At 29.7% G+C, this 24,971-nt stretch overlaps 2 protein-coding genes across 2 annotated transcripts in view; one reads left to right on the top strand and one right to left on the bottom strand.

Moving 5' to 3' along the window:
• Window positions 1–2,107, top strand: part of Indy (I'm not dead yet) — a 37,995-nt gene extending 35,888 nt beyond the window's left edge. Inside the window, exon 9 of the mRNA XM_065503843.1 lies at window positions 962–2,107. Within this exon, the coding sequence (XP_065359915.1) occupies window positions 962–1,102 (141 nt within the window). The 3' untranslated portion in view covers window positions 1,103–2,107. The remainder of the gene's footprint in view (window positions 1–961) is intronic.
• Window positions 2,108–6,639: 4,532 nt separating this feature from the next.
• Cat (Catalase) lies at window positions 6,640–23,596 on the bottom strand. The gene is made up of 3 exons (XM_065502782.1): window positions 23,542–23,596; window positions 23,285–23,365; window positions 6,640–8,416 (listed from the first exon to the last, which is right to left on the bottom strand). Exons 2-3 carry the CDS (start codon window positions 23,336–23,338, stop codon window positions 6,953–6,955), a joined length of 1,518 nt encoding a protein of 505 aa, XP_065358854.1. The 5' UTR covers window positions 23,339–23,365; window positions 23,542–23,596; the 3' UTR covers window positions 6,640–6,952.
• Window positions 23,597–24,971: the final 1,375 nt, after the last annotated feature.

The following is a 24,971-nucleotide window of genomic DNA, read 5'->3' as shown; positions in this document are numbered from 1 at the left end:
ACGATGGTTTTAAAACTGAGACTATTTATTGCTTAGAACTAGGACTATTAAAGGAACCACGATTGCTTTAAATCTGGGACTATTTATTGCTTAGAACTAGGACTATTAAAGGAACCACGATTGCTTTAAAACTGGGACTATTTATTGCTGAAAAAAGGACTATTAAAGGAACCACGATTGCTTTAAATCTAGGACTATTTATTGCTTAGAACTAGGACTATTAAAGGAACCACGATTGCTTAAAATCTGGGGCTATTTATTGTTTAGAACTAGGACTATTAAAGAAACCTTGATTGCTTTAAAACTTGGACTATTTATTGCTGAAAAAAGGACTATAAAAGAAACCACGATTGCTTTAAATCTGGGGACTATTTATTGCTTAGAACTAGGACTATTGAAGAAACAATGATTGCTTTAAAAATGGGACTATTTATTGCTTAGAACTAGGACTATTAAAGGAACCACGATTGCTTTAAATCTGGGACGATTTAATGATTACAACTAGGACAATTAAAGGAACCACGATTGCTTTAAATCTGGGATTATTTATTGCTTAGAACTAGGACTATTAAACGAACCACGATTGCTTTAAATCTGGGACTATTTATTGCTGAAAACAAGGACTATTGAAGAAACAATGATTGCTTTTAAAATGGGACTATTTATTGCTTAAAATAAGGACTATTAAAGGAACCACGATTGCTTTAAATCTGGGATTATTTATTGCTTAGAACTAGGACTATTAAAGGAACCACGATTGCCTTAAAATTGGGACAATTTATTGATTAAAACTAGGACTATTAAAGCAATCATGATTGCTTCATATCTGGGACTATTTAAACACTATTGATTAAATCTAGTACTATTAAAGGAACCATGATTGCTTTAAAACTCTAATTTATTCTATCTACATTTAATATTCAATAATTGAACTTTAATCTAATTCTTTCCTTTTTTTCAGGCTATTGCTGGTATTGGTCCCACCGTTATCAGTATCATTGTCTTGTTCATTTTCTGTCAAACATGGGGCTTGGTTGTTTATCCCAATCTCACCACTTTCCCCGATTGGGCACGTACCGTAGCACTTAATGCCACGCACTAAATGCTGCTGCTACATACACACAACCACCACACCCACTACATCCTAATTAGTTTTTAAGTTTTAACCGATTTTTAATTTCTTCTTCCATTCATTTTTCTTACCTTCGTGCTCGTTCTATTATTTTTTTGTTCTTTTAACCATCAGTCTGCTCCTGAAATGACAGTAGCAGACCTTTTTTTGTAGGCAATTTTCTAATTTTATTTTAAAACTATTCATTTTTTAATTTAAATAATTTTTAGAAAAAAAAAATCAAATTTTTTTTTAAAAAAACAAATTCATTTTAAGAAATTTCTTTATTAGAAAAAAATTAAAAGTAAAACAAAAGTAAAGTGTACGTTTGTTAACTGTATGTGTAGTTTTTAAGTTTTAAGTAAAAAAGAAAATGAATTTTAAAAAAAGAAAAACTTTTCACTTAATCATTTAAGTTTAATAAACAAAAAAATATATAATAAATAATAAATATAAATAATTATGTATGTTTTTATCTGTTTAGGTTTATAGATGATGCATAGACATACATACATATATTGTTGTAGTTTTATATAGATTGACAAATTAATAAAAACATACATAGCTATGTATTTAGTACATTATTTAGTAAAATGTACAATTTCATGTTCTTTTGGTACCTTTGTTTAGTGGTACTAATTTACATACAAGTATCTATATATAAATATTTAATATAATATTTGTGACTTGATGCATTTCTGTTCTAATATTTTTTTTTTTTTTTGATACAATTATATACAAAGATACACACCTACAGACACACAAATAAATCAACTAAATTTTAAAACAAATGAATAAATATTTGAACCAACAAAATAACTCAGAAATATTTTAAATGATGTAATTTTTAAATTAATATTAAACATACAATACAAAACAAAATGAAAATATAAACAACTAAATATATATTTTTACAAAATTTATGTACTTTAATATGTAAAAATACAAATTTTAAAAGAAAGAAACAAAAAGAATAAAAAAATTTGAAAAAAACAATATTTTGTATATAAAGTGTTTTTATTTGTATGATTTTTTTTAAATTTAAAGAGTTATGAAAGGATAGGTTCATTTAAATTTAACTTAATAGCATGTACTTGTACTATTTAATGATACCAAAATAATGAAACTAGAATCATGAAATTAGGTGCCCCACAAGTGGCATTTAATGGTACTTTATTTATCACTTGTGATAGTACCTTTTGCCACTTCTTAATTCACGAACCAATTAAAATAGCTTCATATGTTACAAAGGGAACAACATATTTCTATAAACGCACATCACTTGTTTGAAACAACTTATCAAAACATCAGGTTAATGGGCTACAGATTTGTTCATTAAATCTTTGTTGCATTGACTTAAAATATTATTAACTAAAACATCAATTGGTTTACTGCCGCTTCTTAAATTATGAGGCAGTTTGACATTTTTATACTCATCATAAAAGAAATATTGATTTTGTCACATCAAAATACATGTCATAGAATTCCATTCCGATCGAAAGTGGAATTAATTCCGTATTTTGCTTCTTCAGAAAAAGTAAAACGAAAATTTCTTTTGGAATGAAACCATCTTCAGTTTTCAAAGAGGAATTTATATTTCTTTGTAATTATTTGTTTTTCTAAAATGTTTAATCAATTTCTGTACTAAAAGCTTCCCTTTTGTTTTAATATAAAAAAACACTGTCAAATTTAAATCAAAAATATAGAATTATTAAATATTTTTGAATTAATATAAATTACACGGAATCTGAAGAACCTAAAACGAAATCGATCGGAATAAAAACTACGGAATTGAAACCATTCCGAACAAAATGTGTGACAGGCCTGATAGTGTTAGTTTTTTGTCTCTTAGTAACGCTTCTATGAATATTTTATCTGTTGAAATCAACTACCCGAAGCCTCCAAATAACTTACATGCAAATCCATTATAATCCTTGTTCGATTTCTATTTAAATTTGGGAAAATCGTCCCACAAATGGCTGAGATATAAACAACCACGACTATCTTGATTATAGACATATTTTTTATCTATATCTGGATTACTAAATCATTAACATAGATAACTAGCTGACGGTCCCGGCTTAGCTCGGTAGCTAATAATAAATTTTTAATTCGAATGGGAGGTGCCACGCCCATTGTACCTATGTATGTAGATCAATCTAAACCATAAAAATTCGGACTAACAATGATTGAAAATCGGGAAAAACATTTTTCAATTTTCACCAAAAAAAAAATTTTCCAACAACAAATTTTTTTTTCACCCAATTTTTTGATTTTCACTACATCTTTTTAGCCTATATTTTAAAGCAATTAGCGGTGATCGTAAACAAATTAAAACATATGAAATACTAATGATGTGGCCAAACAATGAGCATCATGTGGGCGGCTAGGAATAAAACTTGTTCTAATTTTTAGTGGTTTTATGAGCGGCAAAGGTTATAATTTCACCTGTACAAAATAAATTTACCTCAATTTTAAAACAAGCCTTTGCTCTGCAGAATTTGTTTTTCAGAATATCTACAATATGATTACTTACACCTTGTTTTACAGTAGAGTCCATGTATAAAATGGTTCGCAGTCTCGCTTAGAGAAGCAACTTTACATTCAAGGAGAATATTTTTTTGAATATCTATGTATATTAGGCCGGGTCGATTTGTATGGATGATCAAAAAGTTAAAAATCGTATAGCAGAAACGTAAGCTACGGAAAATTCTAAGAAAGTTTCCTCAAGAAACCATAGGTCTAAAATCAAATCCTATCTTGCGCATTTCGTCTTTTATCCAAAAAAAATATATGTATTGAAATATCATTGGATAAAAGATGAAATGGGATTTGATTTTAGACCTATGGTTTCTTGAGGAAACTTTCTTAGAATTTTCCGTATAATCGACCCACCCTAATGTATAATTTATCCACAAATATAAGTCCACAAATATATGCCTTTCTATCTCATTGTAATGGTGGGAATTTTGCAGAGATCTTTGCCTCAAAGGTACAAAGTAATTATTTGATACCATCAACACGAAACTGAAACAATTATTTTATAATAAAATACCTAAAGATCCAACATATTTTTTTTAAATTGTTAAAATTATTGTCTGCTCCATTCATTTCGACGTATGTACATAATTTTCATAAGCATCTTCATTAGCATATTGACAAATGTATCACATTTACATTTTAATTGGCAACTTTTAGATTTCTTAATTATTAATCGAATATCAAAATGTGTTGGCTCCCTTCAACGCCAGGGCCGCACATTAATATAGTCGAAGAAGTATCGTATATTGCTTCCTCTTAAGAATGCAAGTTTTACATAAGTTGTTGGTCTACATGGTCTTTGTTGATCGCCAGTTGGGTTCATTATTGCATTTCTCTTGAGCAAAAGCTTAAAACTTCGGTAAGAAGAATTGTAATATTGAAATAATAATTGCCCAATACAATCAACTACACAGCTCCTAGGAACGTTTAAATTCCCTGGATTCTACATCACCCTGGAATGTCTCGCTACTTCCCAGCAAAAAATAATGGAAGTGCATCTTTACATATGACATTTTAATCACATCTAAAGTTGCAAATGAATCTTTTCTACCTCTGAAGATGTGATTTTAAATATGGGTATTTGACACTGAATTATAAATACTTCGTTGATGTAATTGTTTCCTACATTTTTTGAATTTTATAAAATTTATTAAAACCTGTAAAAATTGGTATACAAACAATTTTTACATTTTTTAATCATTAAAATTAATCAACCATTGTTTCATAAATTTTTTAACTACATTAAAATCAATTCATAAATGCTCAATTACATCACTTTTTTTCTATTATTTATATTTCCATCCAAGATGCCAAAAAATATAGGTATCCACTACCTACATTAAAATAACACCTTAAAATCGAAATTTAATCGCATCGAAAGCATCGAATTTATTAAGTAAAAAGTTGTCAAAAATGAACAACATCCCTCCAATGACAAGCTAATGTAAAATTCATAGCTTTTTCACCAAAATTGGAAGTACATCAAGCATGCTATTTGTTGTGAAAATTCTGCATCTTCTTCCTCACTTTTTTTGCTGGGTTCTATCAAAAATACCCGGCCCTCATTGGCAAACCGAGATGTCGTATAGACACTCGCTATAGAGCTAACATCAGACTTACAACATATTCAACAACGCCTTTTTACCCATTCGTTTAATGGCAGATATTTTCGCCGGCCAACTCTGTTCCATTGTTATTTGCAAGGCCACTAATGTTAAGTTTATTAATTTGATTGTAAATGGCAGGTTTATTAAATTCCAATGTTGCATGCATTTAATTGTTGTCATTATTATTTTAATTTGTACTGTAAGTGCTAGTTACTGTATTATTCATTAACTGTTGCATACTTTAGGGCACGTGTATTAAATTTAATGCAGAGTTGGGTTTTTTGAATAAACAAAGAAAAAGAAAATTCATTGCATATTACTAAAATGTAAACTACTCTTTGGATTTATTAAATGTAAATGAATTTAAATGTTTTTAGAGGTTTAATAAATTATAATAGTATTCATTAGTTAATTGTTCGAATTTCAAAGTGCTGCTATGACCTTTTCCCATCTTTCGAGTCAAAAGAACTGCTCATCTCTATTCCAAAGTATAGCGTATCCCAGATAGAGCATTCTGCATTGACCGAAACAAATAGTAGTCGGACGGGGCATGGTCTGCACTATAAAGTGGATGAGGCAAAACTTCCCAACCACTTTATTGTAAATACTTTAGGTATTGCAGCATGTGACCTAGCGGTGTCATGATGGAATATTAGGGTCCCATGCCTGGGCGTTTTTCGGCCAATGCTAGCTTCAAACGAATATGTTGCATTTGGTACAGGTTCCCTGTGATGGTCTGGCCAGATTTCAGCAGCTCATAATAGATAGAAACATTTTGCTCCCACCAAATACATAACATTACCTTAGCGCCATGGATATATGGCTTTGGTATCGATTCGGCTGGTTGGCCGGTCTTCACATATGCTTCGGGTTATCGCAAGTAATGATTCGGTGCAAAAATGTTTTTCTTTCATAGCGTTTAAGCATCATTTCGGACATGTAAAATCGCCTTTCAAGGTCTCTCGTCTTCAATTCGTATGGTATACAATTTCCCTGCTGCTCACAAACGTTTTGAAATTGCTGCCTGAATAGCTCCAAATGATTTTGCAAGCTATTGTTGAGTTTTACAACAATCATCATGGAGTAATGCCTTCAATTCTTGGTCTTCCAAACTTTTTTATCTGGACTTTTGTCTTCCGTGTCAAAATCACCACTTCTGAACAGCACAGACCATCTCTCGCACATTGAAACCGATAGAACACATTCACCATAAGCTTTGGTGAGCAATCGATGCTTTGTTGGTATAATATCCGACATTTTCGAAGCAAAAAATCCCGCATTTTTGAGTCATACACACATTATTCGTATTTTCCATATGAAATTTCGTTAGTCTTGCCCATTCTTCTTTATTTACCCCAGATAAATAAAAACATATACTCCTTTTATTAGATTTATCAAAAAGTTTTTATTTAAAAATGTTAAGTAAAAAAAAAATATATGTAGTAGTTAGATACCATTTGATTATTTGGAAATGTTGTTTATCAGTGATTTTTGCACAAACAAAAAAAATTTGTTAGCATAATAATAATAATAATTGTAAAAGTAAAAAACAAAAAAAAAAACATAATTTTAAAAGAAGTTTAAGAAATTTCTCGCATTTTTCTTAAAAGGGTAAATTAGAGACCCACAACCAGAAGAAACATACTAAAATGCCTTTAAATTGCACTTATTTAGAAAAACAAAAAAGAACAAATTAGATCTTGGCTGTTTTGGCCAAGTTCAATTGCTCGGTTAACATGCGGCCAAAATCGGGATGAACCATGGAGAAGTTCTTGACAGCACGCTCCTGAATGAAGGGGCTGGCGGCCGATAAATGACCAGCAATATTGCTGACCAAACGTTTGCGACCACCATCGTCCAAAACACGCAACCAGAAGTCGGTGACTTGACTAAAGTTGTCCTCGGTATCACCGCTGCTATAGCGGTAGACATCACCAGAAACAGGGGTTTTGGTTTGTAAGTTACGGGCGCGTGGGCACTCCAGGGGACCAGAGAAGGAGTTGGGATAATAGTTGGGGGCATTACCTTGATTGTCGGTGACAGTCATAGGGCCATCACGTTGATAGTTCTTAACAGGCACACGGTAGGGGCAATTGACAGGAATTTGCAAATAGTTGGCTCCCAAACGATGACGATGGGTATCCGAGTAGGAGAACAGACGACCTTGCAACATCTTGTCGGGAGAGGGTTCAATGCCAGGCACCAAATGAGCAGGACTGAAAGCAATTTGTTCAACTTCAGCAAAGTAGTTGGTGGGATTGCGATCGAGCACCATTTTACCCACTTTAATCAAGGGGAATTCCTTGTGAGGCCACACTTTGGTAACATCAAAGGGATTGTACTTGAAGGTCTTGGCCTGTTCAAAGGTCATGACTTGGATATTCAAATTCCAGCTAGGGAATTCACCAGCCTTGATGGCATTGAACAAATCACGTATGGAATAGTCAGGATCAGAGCTAGCCAAATCATCAGCTTTCTTGACATCCAAATTCTTAATGCCTTGATTAGATCTGAAGTGGAATTTGCAGTAGATGGGTTCACCCTTGTCGTTGACCATCTTAAAGGTATGAGAACCATAGCCATGCATATAACGGTAGCCATTGGGAATACCACGATCCGAGAACAAAATACAAACTTGATGAGTCGACTCGGGACGCAACGAAATAAAGTCCCAGAACATATCGGGATCCTTCAAGTGGGTCTGGGGATTACGTTTTTGGGTATGAATAAAGCTGGGGAATAGAACGGGATCACGAATGAAGAAGATGGGTGTATTGTTGCCCACCAAATCCCAAACACCATCATCGGTATAGAATTTAACAGCAAAACCACGTGGATCACGTGCGGTATCAGCTGAACCGCTTTCACCTCCTACGGTGGAGAAGCGCATGGCCACCGGTGTACGTTTGCCTACCTTTTCGAATATCTTGGCAGCACAGTACTTGCTAATGTCATCGGTTACCTCAAAGTAGCCGAAAGCACCGGCACCCTTGGCGTGCACAACACGTTCGGGTATGCGCTCACGATCGAAATGAGACATCTCGTCGAGGAACTGGACATCTTGCAAGAGCACTGGGCCACGGGGACCAACAGTCATGGTGGCATCCTTAATGCCGACTGGATTACCAGAGCCAGTGGTGATAGCACCAGGGGGAGTCTGTAAGAGAGAGAGAGAGAAGTGAAAAAAGATAATTAGATTGAGGTTGCAAAAAAAGATTTAAAAGAAAAATTAAAACAAGATTTTCTGATCAAAATATTTGTTATTTTATATACTACAAGGTTTTATTAAATAGTTAACCGAAGTCTATCGAAGACTAACAGCCAAATTATGAATACAAATTCCCGAGGAGTTTTTTCTCTTTTCCCATTTTCCCTATTCAAATTCAATGTTTAAAATAAGAAAAGGGAAAAAAACTCTCGGGGAATCTCTGTATTGAACAGCTGACCAGAATTTCTGAATTAAAGAGTCGTTGCTGTCAACCAAAGTGTTTGTAGTCTCTGAACAGTCGACCAAAATTTATGTATTGAATAGTCTTTTGAAGAAGTTGTATTGAACAATGGCGACAGATCGCAGTATTGATCAATCGATAGAAGTTTTTATTTTCCTATAAAAGTGCTGTATTAAGACTCTGTAAAAGCTGACAAAAGACTTTATATTGAACATTGAAAGCCTCTATTTAGAACTGCCTATCGAAGGCAAAGTATTGAACAAGTCAAAAATCGAGTCGCTGATTAATCGGACGAAACCGATAAATTTCACCGTTCTAACAATTGCAGTGCATCAAATATTCGCTGTATTAAACAATTGACGCTTTATCGGAATATTGAATTGTTTATCGAGAACTAAGTCAATCGATGGCTGATGACAAACACTATAGCACAGAGACTCCAAGTATTTATAAACAAGTGTCTACGTATAATATGTCGGATATTTTGGCCACATAAAACCACAAACACAGAGCTCTGGAGGCTAACAAAGGAAGAACCAATAGTTCGTCAAATAACAAGAAGAAAATGGAGATGGATAGGACATACTCTCCGTAAACCTATTGGCAGCGTTACGAGAGCCGCCTTAGAATGGAATCCCCAAGGAAGTCGACGGCCCGGTCGTCCAAAAAATACATGGCGTAGAACAATTTTCAATGAACTTAAGAAAGTTAACAAATCTTTTGATGAAATTAAATTAATCTGTAATGATAGAATTAGTTGGAATTTGATTGTAGAAGCCCTATGTTCCCAAGTGGAATAAATAAAGGGAAAAAAAAAGTCAATCGATGAGTCTCTATTAATCAGTTAACCGAAGACGCAGTATTGAACACTCTAAATAAATCGTTGTATTGAACAGTATACTGGAATTCCTGTATTGAATAATCGTTGCTGTATTTAACAGTCCAACAGCCCAATCCCGCTGAACTAAATAGTCAAACATTGTCTGTTTTGAATATACAACCGAAGAGTCTGTAGTCTCTGAACAGTTGAAAAACATGAATCAGTCGACCGAAATCGGAGTATTAATCAATCGCTCGAAGCCAAAGACTCTGTATTGAACTGTCAGCCAAATTTGCTCTTCCGAACCAGCTAGAGAAAGCAGAGAACTATTTTTAATTCCCCAAGGAATATGTAAAAGCTGACGAAGGACTCTATATCGAACACTGAATCAAAGCCTGTCTTCCAAAGTCAAAGTATTGAAGAATCCTCAAATTTGGTCTCTTATCTGATCAATAGGACGAGACCTAGAGATAACAGAGAACTATTTTTAATCGTCTATTGTAATTGCTGCATTGGACAGATGACCAAGGACTATGTAAAAGCTGACGAAGGACTCTATATCGAACACTGAATCAAAGCCTATCTTCCAAAGTCAAAGTATTAAACAATCCTTAAATTTGGTCTCTTCTGATCAATAGCACGAGACCTAGAGATAACAGAGAACTATTTTTAATCGTCTATCATAATTGCTGCATTGAACAGATGACCAAGGACTATGTAAAAGCTGACCAAAGACTCTATATCGAACACTGAATCAAAGCCTGTCTTCCGAAGTCAAAGTATTGAATAATCTTCTTAATAAGTATCTTATCTGATCAATAGGACGAAAGCTAGAGATAACATGGAACTATTTTTAATTTCCTATTGTAATCGCGGTATTAAACAGATGACCAAGGATGTGTAAAAGCTGACCAAAGGCTCTATATCGAACAAAGCCTGTCTTCCGAAGTCAAAGTATTGAACTATCCTCAAAATATATATCTTAGCTGATTAATAGGCTGTATTTAACAGTTGACCAATGACTATGAATTGCACTGCCAAACGTAAGTTGGCAGTTAAAATATTGGACAATGCTCAAATCACTTCGGTAATCTGATTAATCGATCGAAATCGCTAAGGCGAGAACAGAGAACTATTTTGAATTTCCTATCGTAGTCGCTGTATTAAACAGATTACCAATGACTCTATATGGAACATTGAACCAAAGCCTCTCTTTTGCATTGCCTATTGAATTGAGTAAACCTCTTAAGTCGATAAACCGATAAATCGGCGGAATCGCCTGAATTAAATAATCTACCTAATTCACAGTCTAACGATTTCTTTGCATTGAACAGTCAACCAACCTATGATTCTGTCTTAATCATTAATCAATAGTCTACCAATGTCGTAAACATCTAACGCTGAACATGGGCCAAATACTCTGTGTAACGAAGTCGCAGTTTACGATCGATGTCACACTATTAAGCATCCAGAAGAAGTCGTTGTATTAAACCGCCAACGAAGTTACAATATTGAATATGGAGTTACTATTTTCAGAAAGGAGAAGAATATGTTGAAAGACACAAAAACATTTTCAGGAGCTACAGAGACACCAGTAGAAGTCGCTCAGCTTGTCTTTATCGAAGATTTCTTTCACATCGTCGTTATAAAATGTCTAATCTTTGGCGCTCAGCTTGTCTTTAACGAAGATCTCTTTTACATCATCGTTAAATAAAGCTAAAAAAATGAGTTCATTTAAAAATCGCTTGTGTGCATGTGAATTGGAGTATTGTTCAATATATTAGAGAAATATCAAAGATTTGATGTTTATTGCACAAAAAAAAGTGAAAATAATATATTGGTTTCATTGCGTATTTTATTTCTAGGTTATGTTACATTTTAAATTGTAAACAAAGTTAAGCCATTTTGATTTGTGATTATGGTGAGAAATTTCTTGTATGTAAGAGAAAACAAAACTGTTATAATGTGGGTAATGCAGTATGAAAAACAATAATGCATCACGCAGCGTTGCCAACTTTGAGAATTTGTCATATAAAAAATGGTACATTGATAATATAACGAGAAATGTTAAAATTTGTCTACGAGAAATTTTGTATTAATTTATTTATTAATTAATAGATTTGTGTGAGCAACTTAAGTTTTAATACTTTAAATACACTGTCTAAGGAATTACGACCGATGTCGCAATATTTTGCATTTTATTTTCTCTCAAAACAAAAGCTTTAGCCCTCGTAATAAATAGAATAACAGCAGATAAATGAAGAGACATAAAATCTATCATATATATTTAGTTTTCGAGCTACAAAGACGCACCCCTCTCCATCTTATCAATGACTTTATGAACTGTCTAAAAAATTTTCCATAAACCTGCTAAAGATTATGAATTTCAAAAAATGTTTGCTGTGACATTAATAAAACAAATTTCATGTCTTTCAAAGTGTAAAAAGTATAACAAATTTTAAAACAGAAACAATAACGTGTTTATTTAAATTTAGGAAAAACAGGATTTTAATTAAACATTTGCTGTTGATTTGCTAAATTTGTTTAATTTAATTTCAGTTTATTTATTGTTTTTCGTTGAGATTTGAAAATGTTTTAAAAATTTATTTTGCTACATTTAATTTTCTTATAATTAAAATACGTGATAATTTGAATATGGGCGGCCACAGGGGTTTTCTATAGTATTTTATAAAAAAAAATATATGTTTAAATTTCAACTAAACTCATTATGTAATTTTTGTTAACTTTGTAAGCAAAATAACTTGGTTTTAAACATTTATGGTGGACGTTAATTAGCTAAATATATTTAGTCTTAACTTTTTTTTATTATTTGTCATTTTAACTAGCATTACAAATAAATGCAATCAACGATTTTTTGCTAAGAATTTCAGTTGTTTTTTTTAACTTAGGCTTGTTTCAATAAACTTGTTTCAAAATTTGTTTTTTTTTTTAAAAAAGTAGCAAACTTTTAAGAGAATCCTGTGCTTTATTTGGCTTTATCTTTCATTGTTTTTAATTATTTTAATTATGTTTTGAATTAAACTTAATTAGTCATTAAAATGTGTTAAACGATATCTTAAATGAATATTTGCACATATTTAAATTTAATTTGAATACATGCTTTGAACTTAAGGAATTCAGTGACTCAATCACAAGCATAATTAAAATGTTAGAAATATTTATTAAGTCAGCTTAAATGCAAATTCAACAAATATTCATTCTCATCCCGATTCAATATTTCCAATTTTTCGTAGTTATTTAACATAGTTACCGAGGCCAATCTTTCGACTGGAATATAGAGAAGATCGAAGAAGAATCGTTGTCATCCAAAATCTGTTAACAATGAAACCATCTCGACAGAAGGTTTACTATGATTTTGAATCAGATTCAAGGTGATACAAAACCACTTGCCCCTTAGTTTAATGACTGGACTGCTAGTTCAGTTGGTCAAGAAGGCCCTCCACCAAACTCGGATATGGAGGATGAATTCTTTTTACAAACTTTTGGATTTACGAAAGCAACAATGTTTAAACGTCACTGTAGAAGAGACGATCCAGGCTAATATAAATTTCCAATCTGCATAATTCCAGTGATCTGCTAGACTGATTGTTCAAATGTTGTTTTGAAAACCATACCCATCATCATTAAGGCTTATCTGATCATCCTATCATACAATTTAGGTCAGCCCGCTTAAAATAGTGTTTGATTTTATTTAAAAACAAACTTTTGTTTTGGAAAATATAAAGTGGAAGTCTACGAAATGGGAATAAAGTCTTTCTACTATAAAAAGACAACGATTTATACATTGGATTCATTGCGGATATTATTTCTAGGTTATGTTACATTTTAAATTGTAAACAAAGTTGCGCCATTTTGTTTTGTGTTAATAGAGAGCAATTATGTGTATGAGGAAGAAATTACAGTTATAATGTAGGTAATGCAGTATGAAAAACAATAATGCAGTAAGCAGTGTTGCCAACTTTGAGGATTTGTCATATTAAAAATGGTACTTTGACGATTTAAAGATACATTTTAAAGTTTGTTAACGATAAATTCTGTATTAATTAGCACAATTGTTAGAGCAACTTAAGTCTTTACATTTAAAGATTTAAATGCAAACTAAACATGTAATACTGTTAATATACCATCAAAAAGTTGTTATCAATGGAAAACCCCCCTAATTTTATGATTTATCAGGCAACTATGACGTGAATCATTAAGGTTTTTGACGATTTCGCCAATGGTAAAAAGAGATTCCATTTCAGTCGTTTCGAAAACCTCTAAACAACTAGACATAGACAAATATTTAGAAAGTTCTTTGTCTATATTTTAATTCACTTAGCTTGTATATTTTATATTTTTAAGAACGGATAAAATAATGCATTTCTAAAAACCTTGCTCAAATACATATTGTTCAACAAATTTTGCAGTCAATGTTATAGATCTAAACGCAACAATGAATGTAAAATACATGATTATACAACTAAAAAAAAAAAACAAAAATCAAATAAAAAGCTTGATTTCATAAATAATTAAATACTAAAAAAAAAAACTCCAACAAATGTTGAATGTTTAGTTTTGTTGCTGTTTAGCAGAGAAACGTGAGTGGCAAGTTTGAATAAGGCAATATTTGGTGCAAAAAAGCCAGCATTAAATGCAGTTGCGTAGTTAAAAACAGACAGACGGCCAGGCCAACCTAATGCTATTAGTTTTAAACCACAAATAACAACGACAAAAACAAAATAAAACTACAAATATGCATCGAAAGCCTTCATTGCAAGCAATGAAGTGTGGCATAGTTATTTTTTTCCAGCTGGTTTTTTTTCTGCTGATTTCAAATGCAGCAACATACAAAGTCAATAAACTTTGTTTGAGTGTTACTGCTGCAAAGAAACAGTAACAATTATTAAAAACCAGCTTTGGAAATGGCTTGGCAGCAAGCAAAAAAAAAAAAAAAGAGTTTAAAAGAAAAGAACATAAGTGAGCAGCATAGAGAAAGAAGTTTATAACTAAGGCATGAGATACAAGTTTAAACATCTTCCTGTTTATAATTTTAAATATGTATAAGTATATATGAATGTATTACCATTTAAGGAATGTATTACAAACGATTAGATAAGAAACAAATTAATTTAAAGTCGCTACAATTTGTCAAGTAGTAATAAAAACCAGCTTTTGCTTGCCTAATTAAACATTACCTTTGGCTTTCCTAGATAATAGTTAGTTGTTTTTTGTGACACTATTACAGGAAATTAGCTGAATCTTGTCGTTTTCTAATATTTGTTTGAGCACTGCATTGCCGACTACGGCATTACCAAACATGAGAACAAACTAAAATATGTCCTCGAGGCTCCGTATTCCTTGGTGTTTAAAGTACAAATTCAAAACTTTAACTACATCCACATCCCCTCTATAGCCTTGGGGAATTTTATTAAAATAGGACTAACCGTTTAGAAGTTACAGATTTCTTTCCAGTTTTTTTTTTAAATTTTTCACTGAGGAATTTGATTTTTATTGAGCAAACAAGAAGAGTTAAAATAATGTAGGTTTTGACTTCATATAGCATTTTATTTATGTTATTTTAAAGTTTTGTTATGTTCATTAGCAGGGTAAAACAGTAACCGAATACCGATAATACTGTAATGCTTACACTTTATCTTGTAAGCAAAATGGCGCCATGTTGTTGAGTTTAGGTTTAGGATAAAACAGTATTAATGCCGATAATACTGTGGTGCCTTAATTTACCTTCACATTTAAATCCTTTCAAGGTCGTATGTCAAACTTAGATAAAGGATAAAGCAAAATTAATATCGTTAATGATGTTTTCATAAACATTGTAACAATAAATTCAGTATTTGCTATTGCAATTTAAAAAAACACCATATAAATATTCAAAAATTGTTTACCAACTGCAACAAGTTGAATTTTATCATTATTGTTGTTATTTTTAACTTATCAATTCTGTTTGTGTTTTTGTTTTATTTTTTTTTTTAATTAAATGCCAATCCCCGCTCTCAGTGACTTAATTAATAAAACAAAACAAATCAGTACATACTGCTAGATAATATACACTAAATACATACATATGTATATAAGACTTTGCTGCGACGTCTGCCGAGACTTCGACTTCTGACAATTTGTTTATTTCTTCTTATCAATTCTTTACAGCTAGAGAGCCTGTACTGTGTATTAATTAGTTTTTGGGTAGGGACGGTTTTATAAATAGCAAATGATATTTTGTATCCATATACTAAATGCAAATTAAAAAAAAAATTGTGTTAAAAAGCAAATGACATGTACATTTACTAGTTTTTATCTATAGTATTTACTGATTAACATGGGCAATTTAGGATGAATCTTTATATGTTTTAATTTCACCAGATAACTAAATAGTTTCTGTGAGTAAACAAAGTCACGTAAGCCTATTTAAGAATCGTTAAAGGGGGGATTAAAAATGTGCGTAGTTTTGAGGTGAGAACTTATATTGCATTGCTTTTAATTTGAATAAAAACAAGTTGGAATTTTAATTTTTAAATAGTAAAAAAATTTTCAATTTCCTTTAAGCTCAAGGTGAGTTTTCTATTAAATAATTATATTATATTTCAATATTCGAATATTATCATTAGGGATTTTAAAAAATGTTTGTATGATAAACTATACTTTTTAGACGGAGACGAGATTTGGAATTTCGGGAATATTTGTAACCGCCAGGGCTCTACATGTAATATTAACATTTCGTTTAAGAAACTACAGTAAAATTAGCAAAATAACAAATTTTCAAAAGTCATGTTTTCGCATTAACAATTCATTGGAGTCTCGAATTTTTCCAAACTATTGAACAACATTAATCGTTTGCCATTATTATTCTAGATTTAATATTTTTACTTCCTTTCTACAGCTTTTCGGGTTTCTCTTAAAAAAAATGATTTTTTTAAAGTAATTTCAAGCATGGCAACATTGCATGTAGGACAAAACTGCAATAACGTAGGTAATGCAGTTTGTAATAATGTTGGCAATGTAGTCTGTAATAATGCCGTTAAAAATATTTAAAGTTTAACCTTAGTTTAACCTAGGTTTTAGCTGATAACTGGGGATTACCTACCAAACAGCCCATTTATAGATAGTTTTAATCATCCTGTAATAATTTAAAGGCTTGTGAAAAGAAAAATTTAGGAACATTTTTATTATTTTTTTAACAAACATTATTTTTCGCAAATTTTCGTCCATCATTTTGCTGGGTTTGGCAAAACAATGAGACAACAATAAAATTTATTCCAGCCGGCAAGTTATTTATTTTGTATTTATTTAATATATTGTATTATTGTTTATTATTTTATATATACACATATAAGAGAATGCATTGACTTTGTGTGTGCAATTGTTGTTTATATAAAAATATTATTAATAAAAATGTATATGTAGTACTACTCCATATAATCTAGAAACAAATAAAAACAAAACAATAACAATTGTTTATATTATATGCATGAGATAAATCTGTTTGCAAAACACACAAAAAACAATTAAATAATTATAATTTTTTTTTTAGAATTTTAAAAGAAAAAAACTGAAAATGCGAAATATATTTCAAAAAAATTGTGAAATTTTTTAAGATTTTCTCACACTACTATAACTACTACTTATTTATCTAAATGTTGAAGTTTAAGGATATAATTAACACGTTTATAAACAATAATATAAAAATTAACTGGAAATACAGGCTGACGTTGTCTATATATAAAATGTTTGATAACTCCTACCTCACTACTGAATTATTATATTCGAACAAAGAATACTTTTAGAAAAATATTGAAAATATGGTTGAAAAAAATTTGATGTTAAAAAAAAAATTTGTTGATGGAAAAAAAAATCTGGTTATAACTTATGTTAACATTTTATATAGTTAACAAAGTTGCTACATCTTTTTTGTTCAGAAATGTATTAAACTTTGTTTTAGTTCATGCCAGATTTGCTTGTTTTGTAGGAAATTGTACAAATACTAACCAATATCTATATTTTAAATGATTTTCTAATTAATTCTTAATATTTCTCATGAAATTCTGAAAATCACACTACTATTGCACGTTACAAAGCAAGCCAGCAATTATATCGGTAACGCAGTTTACAATATGGCGGTAAGTATGAATACAAGGTTGCCATACAGCAAAATGTCATATGGCAACATTGTATCCTTCAAGCTGCAAGGCAAGGCAGTAATAATGAGGATAATACAGTTTGTAGTGGATATTTTTACAATTTCACAATTTGTCTACTTTAAAACAAAGAAAATATAGAAAAAATAGTTTCTCATCATTACATTACAAAGTAAAGTTATTTATATTACATGCAAACTAATTACATGTGTCATCCACCAGCTGTTAATTGCAACAATGCTTGGTAAAGTTGGTTAAATTATTAAATAAAAAATTACGTATTGTCTGATTGAATTACATTTTCTGTAACGCCTTGGATACGTTAAATATTTAATAATATAGTTGTAGTGTAAATGTTTATGTTTAACTAAAAAACAATATTTAATGCTTCATTAAAAAATATAATTGAATTTTAAGAATAACTATTTTGTTTGGTTTGTAATCGTTCTTTTAATGTAAAAATTCAGGGTTTTCAAAAAACAACAAAGGAAACCTTGCAAAATCAACAAATTTACAACTTATTACAAATAATAATAACCATTTATAATTACAGGAAAACTTCAAAGTTAGGAAAATATTAAAAATTGCTATAATTACTATAACATTTTCTTTATTAGTGAGTAATTATTTTCCGCCAGTTAGTAGACTTATTAAAAAGTCTACTTCTCATTAAAAATATAGTTTAATGATTAAGAAATCAATTATAAGTTTATGAAATCCTTGAACAGTCTTTTTGGTATCAACAAATGTTCAATTTAGACCTGCTTGATTGAGAAAATAGTAAACCCTTTCCCTTCAGATGAGTACTTTTTTTCGGTAAAATATTAATAACTTTTTTAAAATATATTTCGCAATAAAAATTTGTTTTATATCTACAATGACCTTTAAAAAAATAATCAAAAATTACTAAAAATTTAAGGAAATTATTAAATTATTTTCAATTAAACGATAATATCAAGATGACACTTAATGATATGACTAATTTACAAAACTAATTAGTTAATTAACTTCAAATAAAGTTAAATTTACTTAAAAATTAACAGCCATCAATTAAATTAAAGTAATGATTCATATTACAAGTTGTTAAAGGCAAACTGAATTCGAAATGCCTTATTTATAATAAATTTTGAAATTTATCAAAGGTTTATTCAACAAATTTTATATGGAGACTTTGATTTATTATAAATAAGGTTGTTAAATTAAAGAGTTTGTAATAAAATTTTAATTTTAGTGCAACATTACGTATGATTAATATTAATTAAAGTGAATTTACACTAAAATCTTTATAACTTTTTTCTAAATTAAGTTAAAGAAGATTTTTAATACTTTTTTAACATAAAACACTTTAAGCTTTCTTCTAAAAACAAGGAATGATGTGATAAAGTACAGCTACTTAAAAAAACTATTAATGTTAGAAATTACAAACTAAAGTTATTCATCCTTTTCACGGTTGGTTGTTTCTTTAATCTAGTTGATGCCTTGAAACTCCTACGCCAACTGCGATCTGAGTAATTGTTTTATTAATGTCTATTGATGTTTTAAGTCAACTTTAGAGAAATTAACTTTAGAATAAACGAAATTGTTATATAATATTTTAACAATCTTTCTATTACACCTCATGTTTAATAAAAGCTATTCTTAAGTTTCTAATTTTAAATTTAATTTCTTTACAAATATTAATTTGTGCACAAATGTGTCTAATTTTTTCTTTATATTCTCTACTTTCCATATCTTATCTCTGTGTTTATCTGAATCATTAAATAATTACCTGCTATATACTAAATTGAATTTTTATCTTGATCGAATTACTAAAAAAAAATCAATAGTTTATTTTGTAATACTCACGTTTTTAACATGGCAAATTATAAATAAGTACTGAAGAACCAATCATAATTAACTAAAAACAATTGTTTAATGGGTATTTGCTAATGAAAGAGAAACGCGGCAGCTGGTATTAAACAATTTGAAAGAAGAGTAAAGACATGACTAGATAATTTAAATAATTTCAACATATTTATGTTAATTTTTCTATAAATACTAGGAATATTCACTAAATAAATTGTCTAATGGGTTTAAATTCAATTGTGTTAGATTTTTATTTTCAGAGAAAATAATTTATTTTGAAATAATAATTATTATTTTTGGCTAAACTACAATATTTGTTAATTGTCCGAAAATATTGGCTGTTTATTTTACAATACTTTCAATTCTTTCAGTTTTTTTGTTTCTATTATTTGCTCTTAATAGTTTAAACGTTTAAATTGTTACAATTTGATTGATCGTTAGTGACAAGATTTTAAACAATCAATTGAATTTTGATTTATACACGATTTATAATAAAAGAGAAATAGTAACACAAATATTGACCTCCAATATCAAGGGGCAACTTTTGTTGTTGTTTAATAAAGTCTCCTCTGTATGTATATGACAAATTGGTTGAAAATCCCATATATTGGAGAAAAAAAATCAAAGAACGTTTGATGTTTATGTTACAAACAGGAAATATGCAAAATAATTGATCATATAATGGCTTAATTGTAAATTTTTCTTATATTGTTTATATTTTTTACTGTAAACAAATTTAAGCCATGTATTTTTCAGATATCGAAAAACTTATTGCAGTTTATGATAAAACATTAACCATATCGGTAATACAGTTTAAAATATGGCTTGACAATCAAATCCTTTCAAGGTCGTATGACATGTTTAGTTGTAGGGCAAAGCAGTAGTTCTGTAGGTAATGCCGTTCGTAATAATAATAATACTACAGGACGTATGGATAATTACCCTCATCGTGGTTGACGTTTTTATGTTGGTAGTCAGGCGTTTAGATTAAAGTAACAGGTTGAATATTATCGTTAATCTATAACGAAATTGTCAATGTCGTAAAACGCTAACTCCTTACACGATAATCCTGAATAGTGTTACAATATTTAAGGATTTAGCGTCAATTTAAAGATTTTTAGTGCCAAAGTTGTGTATTAACATCTAATTTGTACCAAAATTTAACGATTTGTTTAAAGAACAGTTTGTTCCTATATTAAAGATAATTTTCTTTCTTTTATCTATAATTTAAATAACTAATTCTGTTGTTGTTGTTGCAGCAGTGATTGCTGAGTTGACAGCCCTTGGCCGAGTGAACTCAGGTCATTACCGTGCGTATAACCGGCTGTCGTGGGAATGAAACTAATTCTGTTAAATAGATCTGTTTCAACGTGCGAGAGATTCGGTTCAAAAGTTGTGATTATGACATAGAAACAACACCCAGGCCAGCCAAAAAAGTTTGAAGACCAAGAATTGGAGATATTACTCAACAAGACCTTGCAAAATCATTTGGAGCTACTCAATCAGGAATTTCAAAGCGTTTGCGAAGCAGGATTCATCCAAAAGCAGGGATATTGGGTACCCAATATCCATTGCGCTAAGGTAATTTTCTGTATTTGGTGGGAGCAAAAGGGTCCTATATATTATGAGCTGCTGTAATCTGACCAGACCATCACAGGGAACCTATACCAAATGCAAGCGATTCGTTTGATTGGTCGAAAAACGCCCAGAATATGCGGCCAGATATGAAACTGTAATTGTGGAAATCTCAAAACCTAACCTAATTTTTTAAAAATTTAAATTTCCCAAAAAAAAAAAATAACCAAGAAATTTGTTTTTTTATTTTTTGCATAAAATCTTCTGTGAATTTTTTTTTTTATTAAAAATTTTATACATTTATGAAAAGAAGACAAAATTTGTCTACAATTGTAGTTTTTTTTTATAATGAAAATCTATTTCACAGCCTGGAATTGCCTGATATCATTAATTAGCTTTAAAATTGTAGATATGAAGCAAAAACGAAGTATTGATATCTCCTTAAAGGCACAAGATACCAAAAATCGTCTATATTTGTAATTTTTTATAATGAAAATCAGCTTTAAAGCCTAGAATGTTGAATATACAGCAAAACAATTTTAAGAAAGCTTTGAAATTGTGGATATGAAGCAAAATGTTGGCTTGATAACTTCTAATATACAACAGATTCTAAAAAAAAGTCAATATTTGTCAGTTTTTTTTTTAATGAAAATCAATTTTACAGACTAGAATGTGCTGGGTGCAGCAAAATAATCTTTAGTTAGCTTTGAAATTGAAGAAATGAAGCATAATGTAGGCTTGATATCTTCTAAAATACAAGAGATACCATAATACGCCCAATTATGAATAAAAAATTCCCCGGGAGTTTGTTTCCAGGGAATTTTTCCCATTGAATTTTAATAGAAAAAAAGGGAAAAAACTCCCGTGGAATTTTTATTCATAATTGGGCTGAATGAGTCTATATTTATAACTTTTATAACAAAAATCTGTTTCATAGCCTACAAAGTGTTGGCTGCAGCAAAATAAGGCTTAAGAACCTATAAAATTCAAGACAAAAAAATAATATTTTTGTCAGATTTTATAATGAAAATCAGCTTCACAGCCTAGAATGTGCTGCATGCAGCAAAATCATCTTTAGTTTGCTTTAAATTGTACCAAATACCAAAAACAGCCTGTATATGTCAATTTTTATAATGAAAATCAGCTTCAGTCTAGAATTTTGGGTATACAGTAAAACAATAGTTAGTTTTTTAGAAAGTTAGCTTGAAAAATGTGCTCATAAAGCAAAATGTAGGCTCGTTATCCTCTAAAATGACAGAAATATACTATACGATTTGAAAAAAGAACCCACCAATCGATTTCGAATTGCATTTTCATAAAAATTTAGAGTGCGGCAGACCAGTTAAACAAAGAATTCATACCTCAATAGCTCTGTCTTGTATTTAGCGCAACAAGTATGCATTAAGCAAAATTTACAAGTAGATAGCTAGGTAGGTATTTGTTTATGAATAAAATGCAAATAACAAAAACAATATTTAAATCACCAACAAAAAAAAGAAATAACAATAAAACATACGTTATTATAAATGTTTTTTTTTTTTTTTGTTAAGAAATACAAATGTTTGGAGAGTATTTAGAATATTAAACAAAAACTAAGGGGAACATAAAGATAGCAAAATGTTATCAAATAGATTAGAAATTTTAATCAAATACTTTAGAAGTAAGACTGGAAGAGAATTAAAATTTCCATAAGATTAAATAAAACTCAAGTCATATAAAAACAAAATGTGAACTTTAGCTAATAATTGTGTCATGGATCATAAAGTATCTTTCTAGAAGGCTAACCCTTGGGGAAATGGTGTTAAAATTACTCTATAAAGTTATTTATTTATTAATATTTTATGCTGTCTTTTAGCTGAAGCCAAAGGCAATTACTTAGCCATATATTGTTTGCTAAATTTTATAATAACAATAATATAATTGTTCAATTATTATAATGGAATCAAATGAGCAATATGTGCCAGTAATTTTGACACACCATTCATTCATTCAATGTTTCATGTTCACAGGCACTTTTACTTTTTTTATAATTAATTATTTACAAAGGAAATTTTTAGCAAAAACCACAAGTGTTAATAATTAAGCAATAGCTATACTCTTGGAATAAATGGAAATTTTTTAATTCTCTTTTATATTTATAGATATTTTTTAACAATAAAATAACAAAATATAATTTTACTTACGGTCAATGTATTTTTATAATCATTTAATTGATTTGTAGCACTATCGCGAGACATTTTCTTGTTGTTTTATTGTTTATTTATCTGTGTAAAATAGTATAGAAAGTGAAAAAGTATTAAAAAGGATTACAATTTTAATATTATTAAAGAAATATGTTAAAACACTTTTCCACTACTGGTATTTTATCAGTTTATTGTATTTTTTTTTTCTTATTTATTGTTGTTTTTTCTTTTGTTATTGTTGTCTTTGGACTACGAACCCGGTCAATTAGAAGCACAGAAATGAAAAACGTTCATTTGTCATTTACGTGCCGCTTTTATAGGGTGGTGTTTGTTGTTCATTTTGACATTTTAGTGATGGTATTTTGTGTTGTAAATACTATGTACGGTTATCGTTACACAAAAATACATCTCTGTGTGGTAAGGCAGTGTTAATTCGTAGGTAATGCTGAGTATGGGAAAAACAGTGTCAAGCATTTGTTTATGTAACGGAAAGTAGTCAACTTTTTTATGGAAAATTTAATTTTAAATTATGTTTGCGCAATAAAATTAAAACGTTCTTTGATTTCTTTCAAACATATTGAACCACATTCCTATATTTGCTTTATACATTTGACTGTAAGTCAGCTGGATAGAATCGGCGGTCTGTGAAGACTCTTTTGAAATGAAAACTATGAAAAGACGTTACATTTGTAAGATATGCATGATATTTTTCAACTTATATTCGAATAATATATGTGAGAAAGTATCATGATAAATATTATTAATATATAGCAACTGTTTCCATATAAAAAAAACTGTTGAAACTCCTGAATTTCATATATATTTCACTAAATTTAAACAATGTCAATAGCATTGAAATGTCATAGTATAAAATTAAAAATTTTTATCATAAAACTACATAAAAAATTAGTTGTGAGGTTGGGAAAGTTATCAGATGGTAACGTAGTACAAAATTAAACATTTTTAACATAAAACTACATAAAAACTTAATTGTGAGGTTGGAAAAGTTATCAGATCTAACTCTTCCGAATATTCAAGTACAAAATCCAAAAAAGTTCTTATAAAATTTGTATTTTTTGTTTAGTATTTGATTGAAAATAGAAATCAAGCTAAAAAGTATTCATTATTGCAATTTTTGCAATGGTTTAATTTTTACAAAATTGTGTGTCCTTTTTATTGAATCAGTATATGAAATACATTATGATCAAAAATTTAAAATATTTCAACAAAAAAAATAGTTCTTTCAAAAAATCTTCTGTGAATTTTTTAATTTTTTTCCTCGAATTATAGCACCCGCTAATTTCCAATTTTAGATTATTGATTTTTTGGTATTTCTTAAAAACCTTTGCTATTAAATAAATTATCTCGTCATTGAATTTTTTACTGCAAAATGTTAAGTTTTTACAGTAACATACTCACCAATGTTTTTATAATATGAATTTAAAAACATATGTTTAAAATAAACCGATTTTGTAACCCCGAAAAATATTAATTCGATTTGAAAATTTTCATTGGTACCGAAAAATCTGAAATTTATTTTTTTTTTTAAACTATTTAGTTTGAAAAATATATAAAATATTTAGTTTTATTTTATATAATATTATATTTTTAATTTTTGAAAACCTTCTACGCTTCAAAATTAATATTAATAACTTTTCCTTATATTTTTGAGCACATAATTCTAAAA

This window comes from Calliphora vicina, chromosome 3, assembly GCF_958450345.1.
Source record: "Calliphora vicina chromosome 3, idCalVici1.1, whole genome shotgun sequence".
Taxonomy (NCBI): domain Eukaryota; kingdom Metazoa; phylum Arthropoda; class Insecta; order Diptera; family Calliphoridae; genus Calliphora; species Calliphora vicina.
This window is presented reverse-complemented; position numbering and strand designations above follow the sequence as displayed.